This window comes from Sipha flava, unplaced genomic scaffold (genome assembly GCF_003268045.1).
Source record: "Sipha flava isolate LNK unplaced genomic scaffold, YSA_version1 232_pilon_pilon, whole genome shotgun sequence".
In the NCBI taxonomy this organism is placed as follows: Eukaryota; Metazoa; Arthropoda; class Insecta; order Hemiptera; family Aphididae; genus Sipha; species Sipha flava.
In genome coordinates this window covers 344,558-361,573 of record NW_020272869.1, presented here as the reverse complement: position 1 = coordinate 361,573, position 17,016 = coordinate 344,558, and the positions used below count along the sequence as shown (strand labels likewise).

Sequence of the window (17,016 nt, the reverse complement as noted above, 5' to 3'; positions counted from 1 at the left end):
ATTTCAATTGGTCATTTTACAAATTCTTCTATTTTCCGTATGGATTTGTCAATGATCCGAGTCATATTTTATACATATATACTATTTTATATATGTATATCTATATCGAGTTCATTTAAATTTGAATGTGCCATGATGATCGTAAAAATAAATAATTTGTAAATAAATAATAAAATAAAATAAAAATAAAATAACGTATTCGTTGTGTTGTTATTACATAGTAATGCGTTTATGAACAGTAATTGTAAATCCATTTTACTCAGTATTGTATCTAAATAAAATATCAATCGTATTATCTCTCTAAAGTTTAGACAATAATACGGAATCTAATAACAATTCAACAATTTCGACCCATGGCTTAATTCCTACAAGCTGTTTAAATAGCACGAACCAGTCTTTTTCCCGTTGTCACTAATCATCAAATTAAGATCTAAATTTGATGCTAGCTCTACACTCTCGCACGAGATTGAACGAGGCGAGTTGAAGCAAGGCGCTAGTCGTCGAAGCGACTCGAGGTAACCATCTACATTATCGTTTTATTCAATTGTCGACGGTTTTTTTTTCCTTAAGTGTCCACGAAACGTCGCCATGCTGGATTTTTTTTATTTTTTAGTTCTTCAATTGGTTTATTTAATACAGTGATTTCCAAACTGTGCACCGTGGTCTACGTTGTTCAGAACAAATAGTATGAAATTATTGAATAGTTATATACATATATATATATATATTATGTAGTAAGGGTTAGGGATGGGGGTGGTTCATTTTTCAAATAAATTAATTTGAAATATGTTTGCACGCTAATGTTGAACTGTTTACAGTCTACTTTATTAGAGGGTTAATTATTATGAAATACATTAATATAATCGATCGATCGAGACGGCTGCGACGGCCATATTTTTTTTATGTATTTTTGGTCATACCGCCAAACAAATTTCTCTCCATCCATCTATTTCCTCTTCTGCTACCCTCCGAAATGTAACTTGAACTGATCGAATCTTTCCCACGTCCTCTTTAATTTAGTCTTGCCAAGTGGTCTCTTATCGATAAGATTCTCTTCAATACTTATTCTAACTATTGAATCTATTTTCCGCCACGCACGATCTGCCCACATCAGCCTCCTCTTTTAAATCTCTTTTGTAATATCCGGTCTTTTAAACAGTTCTTTGAGTTCACAGTTGTGACGTTTACACCACTCTCCCGTGAAGGGTCTCGATAGGATCATAAATTCTTCTAAAAATTCTCCTTTCAAAAATTGTTAATCTTATTTCCTTCATTTTCCTAAGTGGCTACGTTTCTGAGGCATAAAGTATTATAGGTTGTATTAGAGTCATATACATCTGTTTTTCCAAGTTGACTGATATGAGCTTTGAGCTCAGTATTTTTCCCTAACCAAAAAAACTCTTATTACCCTTTTGCATTATAATACTGATTTCCATTTTCAAGTCGTTGTCTTGCGTTAGTAGGTGACCAAGTACTTAAAAAATTCCACTCTCTTAAATGTGTGCCCTTCTACATTCAAACATTTTCCTTGATGATATTCTTTATCTGGGGGATTGTAACATTTCTTTTGGGTTTCGCCTGTGATTCCTTTCATAGTCATCTAAGAAATTCATTTTATAAAAGTCAACCAAATGTTCATATTTTTAGTAAAGTTCTTACCGAATTTCAAACTCATACTTAAATAAAACTAAATGGCATATCTCAAGTAAATAAGCAAAAAATTCGAAATAAAAAAATAATTAATGTTACAGGATGCTATAAATAGGTACATTAATGGAGTAATATAAGATTTAGAATATTTACAAATTGTATCACATAATTTTGTTTACATACTTGACATAACTATATATTTTTGGATTATGATGTAAAACGATTATTTATTATGATTTTTTTTTTTACTGTGATTAAAATATTTAATATGGACGATTTTTAATTATTATTATAAAAAATATGATTTTATATTATTAGCTATAACGATTATTTATTATGATTTTTTTAATATGATTTAAATATTTATCGTGAACGATATGATATTATGTTATATTATACATTTTTTTTTAATATTATATCATATTAATTTTATACTACAACTTGATTTTCTTCACTGGCAGAGTTTACATGAACTCAATTTTACCTGTTTTTTTTTTCTGGCGGAGTTTACAGCAAAAAAAAAGGTACTTATGGCGGAGTTTACATGCGCCCCTTTATCTTTTGAGGACTTATTATTATGTATTCCGTTTTTTTGTCGTTAACATATAATCCAACTTTTTGTGATGTACGTTAAGTTGGCATCCAGACTTTGTCCGATTGACTCCAAACTAGTATAATTTTTTTGCCATGGATTTGTAACAATTTGCAACACATTTTTTATGGTGGCAGAGCAAAATTTAGTTCGGGATGCCAACTCTACGTAGCACTCCAACTTAGTCCAATCGGCTCCAAACTGGTGTCATTTATTTGGTACAAATTTGTAACTCTTTGCAACATATTTTTACGACAGTGGCAAAGAAAAAAATATCATCATTAATTCATGACATGTATTGAATTCATGTATTGAAACTTTAATTTCAAATAATGTTTGAAACGTTAGGAAATGACACTTTTGATTTAAAGTTGAAAGTTTTAAATTACAACAATATAATTAAAACCAAATTTTATTATTTAAATATTTCATAGAAAATTTAATTTACATGTACATAATAAAAAAAAAAAAGAGTGTCTATGTAGTTTCTATATTTTTATCTATTAAGATTAAACATACAATAATTAATTTTTTTTTTAGTTACATAGGTATTCTATGGAGCAGAGTTGGGTAAAATTTTATCTAGATAATTATTCGAATATGTATTCGAATGATTTTTTTACAATTCTTCGAATAAAAAATTATTTGACTAATTTAGAAACGATATTATTCGAATAAAAATTTATTCGACTAATTTAGAAACAATATTAATCGAATAAAAATGTATTCGAATAATTTGGAAACAATATTATTGTAATAATTTGTGATCATAATATTATTTGAATAATTTTTAAATATAATTATCCTATCCTAGTATGTATAGTATTAGTACTAATTACTAAATATGTATTCAAATACTATTTAATTATTATTAAAAATATATATATATACTTTCTTATATAAATCTATATTTGTTTTTTACTATACAATATTTTTAAATTTTTCCGAAAATTATTCGAATAACTTTTTATTCGGATAATTGTGTTTGAAAATTAATCGAATAATAATTTATTCGTATAAAATGTTATCTAAATAATCATCTAAATAAAATGTTATTCGAATAATGCCCAACTCTGCTATGGAGTTATAGCCTATAGTGTTGAAACTTATCTAGATAAATTACCTAGATAATTATTTAGTTATCTTTCATCTTATCTATATAAATATTTGCATGATATTTAATAATTATCTTAAATAAAAAATTCATCTATCTAGATAAATTCGTCTGTTGGCAAAAAAAAAAATAAAATACAATTTTTAATTGTGGATTTATTTTCTTGATAGTTAAAATTTGAAATATAAATTTTTAAATAATTACACAATACATACTAAAACTGTAATGAAGGTTCACAACAATTACAATTTACTGTGATATGTGTAAAATAATTTTTTCTTGATATTTATACTTATTTTTAAAATGTTTATTAATTTATACTTTGACTAATATTTTTATTCACTTACATTGATTAATAATAATGTCCATAGGCGTAAACTGGGAGGAGGGCAATTGTCCCATAGAATAAATTAGGAGGGGCAGTGCCCCCCTCTAATATTAAACATACCTTGTTTTAAAATAAGTACAAAACATCTGGTTATAGCTATCTATTACTATATAATTTTTTTTTTTTAATCTTAATTTGAAAATTTTCGCTTATCTAACATAATGTTAGAAAATGGATAATTTTATATTCTATGTAAGTAGTAAAGCGGCGTTTAGTCTCGGACACCCTTTTCGTTAGATATGCAATTATATTTTTGACCCTCCCCTCTAATAAATTTCCAAGTTACGCCTATGATAATGTCTACTTTCAATATTAATTTAAGCATGTAGCATGTGTACTAAGTAATCACTGACTAAGTTACTGACTTGGGTAGTATACCGATTACTTTTTTTACAATGTATTTATCTTTTTTTTATCTAGATAAAAAAATGTATTTATCTTTTATCTTTATCTATATAAATTTAAATTTAATTATCTTTTATAAAAACTTTTTGACCAGGCACAGTGTTTGCCAATTTTGAACCGATCGAACAAAGTCAGGATACTACATAAAGTTGCCACCCCGAACTAAATGTCGCTTTGTTACCATAAAAAATGTGTTGCAATTTTTTTATTAACGTTGTAAATTCATTGCAAAAAAATGACATAAATTTGGAGCCGATCGGTCAAAGTCGGCCAACTTCACGCGCATCTTTTTGTGACATAGTCAAGAGTTCCTCGTATAATCTTTTACGTCTTCTTCGGTATTTCCTAATAATGTTATGTCATCCGTATAGGCAAGAAGATTTATGTTTGAATTTCCTAGTACTGTTCTGCCATTAACATTATATCTCTAATTATTTTCTCCAATAGGTACTAAATTTAATAGTATTGGAGATAGCGCGACTCCTGCAACGGGGATACTAACAATAAATAATATTATATATATATCTATGATTAGTTCGATCAGTTTTCACCGAATATCAATAATACTCATAAATACATAATGATAAAACAATTTATAGATTTATCGTGGCACACCGATTGAAAACCATTACTCTGTATACTCTGTTTTATTTCTACTAATTTTCAATCCCTTTCCTTTAAGGGCTAACCTCCACTCATCCAATCTATTATTAACTTCTTTTTAGATTTTTTCCTACCAAAACTATATCACCAGCAAACATTATACGCCATAGTACTTCGTCTGGTATGTCTTTTTGTAACTTCATCCATTACCACGGAGAACAAATAAGGGCTCAGAGACTACCCACTCCAAATCTTGATGACATCAGATAGAAAATATTATCTCCCACATTATTCCTTTGGTGATGTAATTATAGTAATTGACCTATTGAAAGTAAATACAAGTACCAAAAGTATTTTACTTTTATTATTATTTGACTATTCAACAAAACTAATTTAAGAGTTTACTTGTTAATAACTAATACTGAACATTGTATTTTTGTTTTTAAAAAATAATTTCGTGTATCTGAAAATTTTAAATAATATTCTTTCATAATAATCTATAGAGATAAAATCCAAATACCACTTACTCATTGATCGCTGAATATCAAAAACTATTCAACATACACACCTGAAATTTGGAAGTCTTTCACTGTGTAATAAGAAAGGATTTTTCGAAAATCGCATATTTAAGGGTCGAAACAATTTTGGACTGGATGCATACATTTTTCAATTTTTGGTTACCTACCTAGGTTTGTTTATTTGTTTAATATGTTGATTTTAATAATCACCGATTAAGAGTTGTGTATTAAACTGTATTACAACATAATCGAAGCCATAATTTTAAACGGAAAATTTAAATGTGAACATGTACTATTACCACGCATCCCAATGACTCCAACAGATAAGCCACTGGAATTCAAACTTTTGCAGTTTCCAGTGCGACTCGCTTTTGCAATGATCTTTAAAAAATTACCAGGATAATTAAAACAAGTGTGTGGACTGAATTTTAAAATTCATGCTTTTCACATGGATAACTGCGTGTAGCCTGCTCACGCGTCAGAAAACCTGATTTATTTGTGTACACACTACAAAAGGAAAAACAAAAAAATATTGTGTAATCCAAATACACTATAATAAATAGCATTTATTCAAAACTTTGAATTGTCAGACTTTTCTCAATTAAATGAATAAATAAAAAAATAATAATCCAAAATAAATTGAACATTGTTGTAAAGATATTAGTATATGCTTAAATATAGTAAATGGTACAGCAAGGCATAATAGACATAGCTATATTTAATATTTACTTATTATAATACATAACAAATTAATATTTAAACCGTTATTTCGGGTGATTTATACTTAAAAAATCATTGGTTCAACAGTAACACCCAAAAAGAGTTGAACACTCAAAATTTTCTCAATGGACAACGTCAGGTATTACTCATTCATTGATCATTGTTACATCTCAAAACTATATAAACTTGAAATTTAATATAGTGGTCTTTCCAATATTCAATACATGCCATAAGATGGGATTTTAAAAAATATTGGAACTAGAAAATATGGTAATTCATTTGAACTTTCGTTTTATTTGTTTTATAACCACCAACAGTTACACCAAACTTGGCTTTAAATAGTATAAAGTAATAATCCATTAAAACCTGTGTCACGGTCAAGAATGTTCCGTGCAAAGCCAGGTAATTAAGCTAGATAGTATATATATTCAATCTACTACTTGGTTTTCTAACCACTGGTTACATTTAGGATTTAAAAATTATGAAATCTTCACTATTGTGATGCGACAGAGTTCATAGCTGGAACGCAAATTTTAATACATTTAATTTGTACTTCAGTACAGTCATGGAGAAAAAAGTAGTATTGATTAAAATATGAAAAGCTACTGTTTTAAAAACCATATAGAATTATCAAATTAAGTTAAAATATTTCGAATTACTAGACCTTGTAAAATGTATTTTAGTTTTACCTATAAGATTAACAATAAACATACTTAACATAATATGTTTATAATAACAAATACATCATACAATTTTATATTACGATTTATTCAAAACAAATTATGTATTTGTTTAAACATAAAAAAAGTTAACACAATTTCTTAATTTATATGAAAAACCCATTAGAGTGAATAATTATTAAAATTATTACCGGAAAAGCTCTGGAGTTTTAAAGTCATTATATTTTTATTGAATACTAATGTATTTTTTCTAATGTAAATAATTGTTTAAAAATCAACTGAGTGTTATAAGATTCTTGTAAAATACATATACACATTATAATATAAATAAAAAATGCTCAAACTGAATCAACCATACCATTTGTTATATAACCAATTGGATACTTAGTACATATTTTATATTTATCTTTACATAATAAAAATTATATAATAATAATTTATTGAATTTTTAAAACTATAAGTTCACACCACTCTGGATTCTACAAAATGACAGCAAAGCGAACACAATGTTGTACTACTTAATTTCTTGTAAATAATAGTTATAATAGTTTCAGACTGATTAAATAAACAAAGGTTATTTTTGAATATCTTATATCATTTATAACAATTTAAAACGATTTTCATTAATTTATTCAAAATATAAATAAGAGTTTAGGAGTGTAAATAATTATTTATTTAATCAAGAATAACAAAGAATGTGATTGAAAAGAAATAATGTCTACAAATCAGGTTATTGTGGCACCAAAACTTAAAAATTGAAATGCATAAATTCGTAGGACTGAACCAAAAACTATTTTTTTTTTTTGGATTTACAAAAGTTAATATATGTATTATATTATCTAGAACTTTGGAATGTTAAGTTGACAACTGTCCGCTATTAAGTAGCTGTTCAACAGCAGCATTTATATCTCCATATGTTGCAATTAAAGCTTGTAAGTTAGCTTCTCTATTGACAAATCCCATTGCAGACAACTGTTCCAGCTGAGAACTATATCTTTCTTCTGGAGGTTGATTATTTGCCACTGGGCTACTGTTATTTGGTAACTGTGATAACTAAAAATAAATATATATATTTTAAGGTTTATTAAATGAAAAATAATTATCCATTGAGGGAGTTATTAAAATAATACAGATGTATAATCAAGCACTTATTTAATTTAAGTATATTATAGTAACAATGCATTATTTAATTTAAAATATTTATTAGAAAACATCACTACTATAAATGTGTTTTAGGAAAGTTATAAAATATTAAATAAAAAATAACTTTACATATTTCAAATGTGTCATATTTGAAGTAAATGTTTCCAATAATACATTTTTTTATAATAATAAAATTATTATCGAAGTTAAAAGTTAAAGTTAAGTTTAAAGTGATAAAATTTATTTTTCTCACCATAATATTAGAAATCGCACTTAACCTACTTCACCTTAACTATGGTTTAAAAAATATCTTAAATATACAAACGGTAGATTTATTAATATATTTATCAGTTTATTTTTTAATGTTTATATGCTACTTTGATACAAAAAGAACCAATTATGGGTATTATTTTTATTATGTTTACTTTAAAAACAAAATTGAATTACTATATCGAATTTCCATAATAAATCTCATATTAATATAAAAGTTTTTTATTTTCAAAACCGAAATTAATCATAATTAACCAGCATACAATTTATATTATTAACCATAGCCTGAGTTGTTTATTAATTTGTAAAACTGGAATTCAACAATAAAAATTTTATTTTTCAACACCCATATAAATGATATGTTTGCAAAGGCTTGGTAATAATATATTAAATCCTATACTATAGAATGATAAATATTAACTTACCATTCTTCTCATAAGTTCGGCAAAATTATTATCTTGACCTTCAGTTGATGGCAAATCATTAGGTACAGTTGAATCAGCATTAGTGGGGGTGTTTGCATTTGGTGTCGGAAAAAAAGATTGACCTCCTAAAGATCCACCCATATTTGGCATATTTGTACGTAGTGCTTCAAGGCCTCTTTGTATTTGATCAAGAGCAGACAAGACATTTGGATTAGTAGACATATCTTGAACTGCAGGATTTGACATTTGTTGCAGGAATGCTGGCATCATACTACGGAATCGTGACTAAACAAAATTAAATATACAAAATTATTAAGAATAAATAATTAAAACAATTTTTAAACACTTTGTTTCTTACCTGAAGTTCTGGATTATTAGCAAGCAATGGGTTGTTACTGAGCAAATTATTTGCCATATTAGGGTTACTAGTCATTGCTTGAAGAGTCGATTGGAAATATGGAGTATTCATTATACTTTGCATAACTTGTGGATTTTCAATCATTTGTTGCATCATAGAATTCATAGTATCACCATTGAATAAAGTATCTGATCCAGTTCCTCTATTAGGTAGATTACCTGATGTTGGGGCAGATCTTCCAATTGTAGGATCTGATTGATTAGATCCAGTAGATCCACCCCAAGGATTTGGTAAGGGATCACGATTTTCTTGTCCTTGTTGAGGGTTTTGTTCTAAAATAAATAATATATAAAATTTAACAAAATTCAAATTATTAATGTTGCATATTGTATAAAAAATTAAGTTGTTATAATGTGTTTAGAAATTTATCTTAACTTACAGAAACTAAAATCAGTTAATATTTGATTATTTCTTTAGTTTTAATTTTAAACAACTATTATTAATTAATATTAAAAATAATAATAAATCATTTATAATATCATTACTCAGCATTTTATTTTTCATAACATTAATGGTTTCAACTCTGTACATTTTTTTTTATAAAATTTAGAATGAAAAAAAACTAAAAATAAATAATAACAATAATAATAATGTGTTATAAAACTATAAAATAATGTATTACCTCCACCACTTTCACTTGGAGCCGCAAATGTGTTTCGACTAAATTCTTCAGAAGCTGCATTCATAAATGGCTCTTGAACATCTCTATACATTCTTTGTAAAGCACTAAAACCACCTGGGATTGATTCCAAATTTGATAAAGCTCTGTCTTGAGTACGCATAAGTTCTTGTAACATTGATGGATTCCTAGCCATTTCCATTGTTTGCCGTAACATTTCAGGATTATTTAACATATGATTGATTTCTGGATGTCGCTATAAAAATATAAAAATGTTATAGAAATACATTAATGAAATTATTAATTATTAATTATAAATTACTTCAACTAATTGTTGCATTTGTGGATTTGCCAAAATTAATTGTCGCATATGAGCAGGATCGCTCATCATCTGTTGCACCATTGGGCTATCAACCAAATTTCTGAGCATGTCAGGATTATCAAGTAATTCACGTTGCATACGCTGTTGTAATTCCATAAAGTTAGCTGAACCAAATCCCATGGATTCCATACCAGGTAGGCCACCAAGCATACCCAAATTAAATGGTGATGCATTAATATCAGCTGGAAGTAAAATATAATCAAAAAAAATTTTAAAAACAAAATATTTTAGTAAATTTTACCAGGTGGCCTTGGAGTTTGAGCAGATCCTGTATTTGGAGCTGCAGATGTTGAGTTATTTTGAGGTGCATTAGTTTTGATAACTAAATGTACAGTTAATCCATCTTTAATATTGTGAGTTGCTAATGTATCTTGATCTTTCATAATTTTACCAGCAAATATTAAACACAACTGTGAAGGCTGAGCATTAAACTGTTTAGCAACCACCTCTTTAAACTGCAATGTAATAAGATAATAAATAAAATTATGTGGAGTATCCGAGCAGACTAAAGCATCAGTTGCAACGCACACCGTCACCGGTTCAAACCTCGGTCACAGGTGGTACTTCTCTCTGGGCAGACAATTATCTGGAGAAAGAGACCGCCATCCCTCAACCAGGCATGGCAGAAACCTACGGATGCCCATTCGAAATTCTACCAAGCAAACAACACAAACACTCATGTGTTACAAACCAACCATTCCAAAACACTACCAAAAAACCTACAATAACCCTACTAACAGCTAATAGCCATAGTTGCTGGGCTTATGAATCAATCAAAAAAATAAAAGAAAAAAAGATAATAAATAAAAAGAAAACATTTTTTATACATCATATAAATATAAGTGCTTAATTTAGAGAACTGTAATATTCATCAAAAGAAATGATAATTACAAATTTGAAAAAGTAATTAAGGCATAAACATCAATAACAAAAATGATATGCATATATAGATAAATGAACTGATTACAAGTCAAAATAGGAGCTATTTCAGTATTATTAAATTTTTTAGATTTAAGATATTATCTAGGGAATCAATGATAAGACTATCCTATAGCTACTCTGATCAGTAATAATGATTGACCAAAGGTGATAGCAGAAGATTTATAACGTTCGAAAGAAAAGTACTATGAACAATAAATGAACTAATCTTTAACCCAGCAATACAAGCATATGAAAGAAGAATTAATGAAAACATAAACCAGTCTATATAGTAGGCCAGAAATTATCTCCTTTATTAGGAGAACACGGCTAAAATGGTTTGGGCATGCATGGAGAGCAGATAGACACCTAACTAAAAATTTGTTAGTTAATAAAATAAATAAAACAAGACCTATAGGACAACCCAAAACTCGATGGATTGACGTAGTTACCCAAGATTTATCAAAAATAGACCAGAACGCAACTTCAGAGACAGCGTATCAGAAAGATAGATGGAGGGGGATTTTGATGGCAATGATAGTCCTAAATGCACTTTTAAGCTAAGCAAGAAAAAGAAGTAATAGTTATCATATATAAATAAAAACATTTATAAACAAATAATATTAGTATATATATAAACCATATAATGGTTTTTATACACAAAGGTATAAAAATATAAGAACTTTCATTAAAGAATATCTTCTATACTATTTATAAATCTCAAGAGTACTATTTAAAAATTAAATAAAATAGAAATAAATCATTGGCAAGGTATAAAATGTGAAATCTGTAATATTCAATTTTAGGCTTGATTTAAACAAATAGTTTTAACATAAAAGATTTACATAAAATCAATATCATATTTAACATTGAAGTAAAAATTAAATAAGATAATTTGTTTATACATTTAGTCAGTAATAAATAGGAAGTAGATACTTCTTTTTATAATTCAATTTTCTTTTGTAAACTTAAATTAAAAAAAAAATAATAAGTACTAACAAAATAAATTATAAAAATACATATTTTAAGAGAAAGTAAATATTTTACAAATATAATTACAGAAGTTCTGGAGATACACCACTAAATACATTATGGTACATTAAAATATATATCTATAAAAAAGTAAATTTCGTTTTATTGAAATATATTGTGTACAGAAAAATAAAAAAATAGAGGGAAAACTTGAAAATTTAACTATTTTTAGCTAGGTCTTATTTTTTTTAAATATAATATCCTTCAACTTAAACAAAAATTTAAGCTTTAAATAAATATTTAATACTCCCAATATACAATATGAATTTGTGAATGTTTTTTTAAACAATGAAAAATATAGTATTTATGTAAATATGTTTTAATTTAAATATAGAACTTATTATAATTGGATTATAAGTATCTTAAAATTTTTAATTGTTTTTATTATTAATACAAGACTTCAAATTTTAAATACTAATCACTAATATAAGCTAAATATTTATTCATCAACAACTCCATTATACTACTAATTTTATACATTATTTAAAACGTTGAATTTGTTATTAAATAATTAAGAACACATTTTTTTCTTATTTATTCTTAAAAAAATTAATCAATAGTTAATAATGTATTAGGATTTGGAATTTTTGAAATTTAATTTATATCTTCATAATGTGTATTAAATTTTTTTTTTAAATGTAATTTTTTTGTTTTGTAATATGAAATTCATGATTACCGGTTTCGGTTTTATCACAATTATTGCACAACAAAATATTAATTATTGCGACACTTAACTATCGTACAGGTTCTATAGTGTATCAATGTATCCAGTTAAAATAGTAAATACAATTTTAAAGATAATAAAATGAGTCAGCTGAAATAATTACATAACCTAAAAATACGATGAATAATAATTTAATTTTCAATCAGAAACAAAAAAAAAAAACTAACATTAAAAATATTACGATTTAATAGTGTTATTAAAATGTTTGAAGAATGTATACACCATAATCACTGATATACATACGTGTATTTATGAATATACTTACTTCACTTATAGTAGCATTTTCTAGTACTTCGACTGATTGCTTCCCTTTGGGCGTTTTTACCGTCACCGTGATTTTTTTTACGTTTTCTTCAGTGTCTGACATTTTGTTGAACTTATTGACTTGTATATTAATTTATAAGATTAATAACTCAAAAGAACTACAGTTAAATTAGCACGAATAGATTCGGCAAGAATGTTTAGCGAATTTTGGACGAACGACAAATGAGCAAATAATCGTACTTCATTATGATAATGACATATATAAAGATACTAGACCCTGGAGTAAAAAATCTAAAACATATGAAAAACATGGATAGATATGTCATGGAATAATAATAAAGTTTTATTAGCCATGAAAAATGCCGGTCTCCATAGTATTAATATTGATAAAGAATGGCGCTTTTTCGATAATAGTGACTGCACGAGGCAAATCATTGCGACACCCAACTCATTATAAAGTTGAATACTGAACATCCCTGTATTTTATATGGTTCTAATTTCATGTCACTTTATTAAAATTTTAATTTAAGTTTTTCGTTTTTTATTTGTAGTTAATTTATTTAGCTTCTATTAACTATGAAAATCGAAGAGGTTAAAAGTACTGTAAAAACCCAACGTATTTCTAGTCACAGCCATGTTAAAGGCTTGGGACTCGATGAATCCGGTGATCCTATTCAAATAGCTTCTGGATTGGTTGGTCAAGCAGATGCTAGACAAGTAAAATCATTTAAAAATATTTTTTATTTTGTGTGGTATATTTCAATACTTTTATGACTGTCAAAAACATTTTTGTTGTTGAAATATATCTGTTTCAAATATTAATAGTAATTATATTTCTATGAGCAATTAGGTTACTTTTTTTGACTAACTGATTAAAAACACAAATTACATATAATTATAGAAATATTGGAATAATATACCTATACATATTTAATGTATCTATTATTTAAACATCTTGATTAATTATCTTTTTTTTACTAATTTCTTAAAACCATTTGTTATAAAACAGTAATTTACTGTTTGAAATTATCCTTATTAGTGTTCATTATACATACTGTTATGTATACTATAACAATATTGAAAATATCTCAAAACTTATTAATAACTATAATTTATTTAAGCTTATTATATATTAATAACTTAAAAGAAGAATATAATCATTATTTTAACTTACATAGAATGTAATTGATTCTACATTACATATATTTTTTTCATAAAGTTTATTAACTTTTTGTACTTGTTCTTATTTTGATTATTTTGTATCTTAGGCTGCTGGTATTGTCGTGGATATGATAAAAACTAGAAAAATGGCTGGACGTGCTGTTTTAGTTGCTGGACCCCCGGGAACAGGCAAAACTGCAATTGCTCTTGCTATTGCTCATGAACTTGGAAATAAAGTATGAATTATTTAAAGCATTTTAAAGAAATATACATAACATAACATAACATAACTAAATGATTATTTTGAATGTAAGGCACTTATTTATTTATTTTGAGAATTGTCTTACATTAAATAAATCATACTATAGAAAAATAAAATATTATAAAATTGTTGATAAGTACAGATTTTCTATATATATATTATTGAAATAGGTTCCATTTTGCCCAATGGTAGGATCTGAAGTATATAGTTCAGAAATAAAAAAAACAGAAGTATTAATGGAAAACTTCCGTCGTGCTATTGGTCTTCGTATAAAAGAAACAAAAGAAGTATACGAAGGAGAAGTTACTGAAATGACACCAGTTGAAACTGATTCTACTGCTGGAGGTAAAAAAAAATTAATTCAATATTATATTTTATTTTTATTTTTACTAAATTTTAATTATTTTAACTGTAGGTTATTCAAAAACTGTATCTCATGTTATTGTTGGATTAAAGACAGCCAAAGGCACTAAACAATTAAAACTAGATCCTACAATTTATGAGTCTTTACAAAAAGAAAAGGTTGAAACTGGAGATGTTATTTACATTGAAGCTAATAGTGGAGCAGTTAAGCGACAAGGAAGAAGTGATAGTTATGCTACTGAATACGATTTAGAAGTAATTTATATATACCTAATATAATATAATAAAATATATACTATTCAAGAAAATTATTTTAACTATTAATTGTTAAAACAAAATTGGCATGGTATCTATTAATCTTATGTATGAATTAATGCTGAGACCTTAATCAAATTGTTCTGTATCTATAATAAAATAAGTTAAGGATCCATTTGATATATTTATTAAGTTTGTATCAATTAATACATATTTGCATTAAATACCCAAAAATTTGATAAAGAGTTTTAAAATTATAATTAATTATTTACTTTGCATTATTATTTTTATTTTACATTTAATAATATTTTAAAGTTATTTATAACTTTTAATTACTATTTTGAAAGCTTAAATTAAATTGTTCAATTTAATAACATAATTTGTTTCTTTGATATTCTAGGTAAATTAAGAAATATTTTTATTATTCAAATATATCACTAAGTATTAATTTGCACTTAAAGTATTATTCAAAAAAAGTTTTATTTTATAACTTTTATTTAAAATACTGTTATAACTGCATTCTATACCAGGTTAGGAACTCAAAATGTAACTGTTTTAACAAGTTTTATCTCACCTGCAATAAAACTAAATTTATTTTCTAAAATTCAAAATTAAATATAGTAAATAAAATAAAATATATATTTTTTGGTTATGGTGTAATATTATATACCACTGGTTCTCAACCATTTTTAAGTAGTAGTGAAAATGCCTAATTTTTACATTATCAGTAATAGATATGTAAATATTATATTTAGGCTGAAGAATATGTACCTTTACCAAAAGGTGAGGTCCATAAAAAAAAAGAAGTCATCCAAGATGTGACATTGCATGATTTAGATGCTGCCAATGCTCAACCAAAAGGTGGTCAAGATATATTATCTATGATGGGTCAACTAATGAAGACCAAAAAGACGGAAATTACTGGTAATTTTATTTACAGTATAGTAGAAGAAGTATAATTTTTTTTGTTAAAATTGTGTAATTGTGTTTCATTTTAGATAAATTAAGAAAGGAAATTAATAAAGTGGTTAATAAGTATATTGATCAGGGTATTGCTGAATTAGTTCCTGGAGTTTTATTCATTGATGAAGTTCACATGCTTGATTTGGAAACATTCACATATTTACATAAGGCATTAGAAAGTACCATTGCACCTATTGTAATTTTTGCTACTAATAGAGGACATTGTGTTGTCAGGTTGATAAATATTTTATTACAAATTTAACTAAAATTGTTTTTTTCTAGAATAATTATTATTTTTTTATAGAGGAACAGATGATATCATTGCTCCTCATGGAATTCCTATGGATTTACTTGATAGATTATTAATAATTAGAACTCTTCCATATAATAGAGAAGAAATGGAGAGTATACTTAAACTTAGAGCACAAACTGAAGGTCATTCCATTGAGCCTGATGCACTTCATTATCTTGCCGAAGTTGGTACTTCTACTACTTTAAGGTAAAATATTTTGTGGGTAAATAATAAAAAATATCAAATAAAGTAGTATATTTAAAGTTATAACTTAGTTGAAATATTTTCTTCAAAAATCTGATTGTACTTTTACTATTTAAAAATTACATGTAATTAAAAATTTACTAATTTTTTTACTATAGATATGCCATTCAATTGTTGATACCATCGTCACAAAACGCTAAGATGAATGGACATAATTCCATACTTCGAGTTGATATTGAGGAGACTACGTCATTATTCATGCATGCTAAAGAATCATGTAAAATACTAAGAAAATGTGCTGACAAATTTATGAAATAATTTATAATTTTAATTTTTTGTATACTGAATTTTTTTTATATGCTATTTTCTTACTTTTTATTAATACGGATGAAAATAAAATAATGAATTATTTAAATTTATTCGTGTAATAAATCAAAATTTTCATCCCTTTATTTGTATTCTTTTTCAGTACGTCAATTGAGGTATATTTCAAAAATTAATACATTTATTTAAGTGTGTAATATATTCTAATTTATATCTTAGTGGACTTATGTTTATTATGTTTGTTCTAAATATATACTATAATGTATAACTCATTACATAACTCCTGAAAAATATAACAGTTCAATCAATAATTTATAGATATTGTTT

The 17,016-nt window shown here is 26.1% G+C and overlaps 2 protein-coding genes across 2 annotated transcripts; one reads left to right on the top strand and one right to left on the bottom strand.

Moving 5' to 3' along the window:
• Window positions 1–7,320: 7,320 nt before the first annotated feature.
• LOC112683656 (ubiquilin-1) lies at window positions 7,321–13,118 on the bottom strand. Its single transcript, XM_025554790.1, has 7 exons — window positions 12,867–13,118; window positions 10,169–10,382; window positions 9,868–10,109; window positions 9,549–9,801; window positions 8,867–9,198; window positions 8,509–8,793; window positions 7,321–7,723 (listed from the first exon to the last, which is right to left on the bottom strand). Exons 1-7 carry the CDS (start codon window positions 12,966–12,968, stop codon window positions 7,526–7,528), a joined length of 1,626 nt encoding a protein of 541 aa, XP_025410575.1. The 5' UTR covers window positions 12,969–13,118; the 3' UTR covers window positions 7,321–7,525.
• Window positions 13,119–13,441: 323 nt separating this feature from the next.
• Window positions 13,442–16,744, top strand: LOC112683658 (ruvB-like helicase 1). The gene is made up of 8 exons (XM_025554791.1): window positions 13,442–13,582; window positions 14,134–14,262; window positions 14,459–14,633; window positions 14,704–14,906; window positions 15,662–15,830; window positions 15,905–16,103; window positions 16,174–16,368; window positions 16,524–16,744. The coding sequence occupies exons 1-8, from the start codon at window positions 13,442–13,444 to the stop codon at window positions 16,681–16,683; spliced, it is 1,371 nt and encodes a 456-aa protein (XP_025410576.1). The 3' UTR covers window positions 16,684–16,744.
• Window positions 16,745–17,016: the final 272 nt, after the last annotated feature.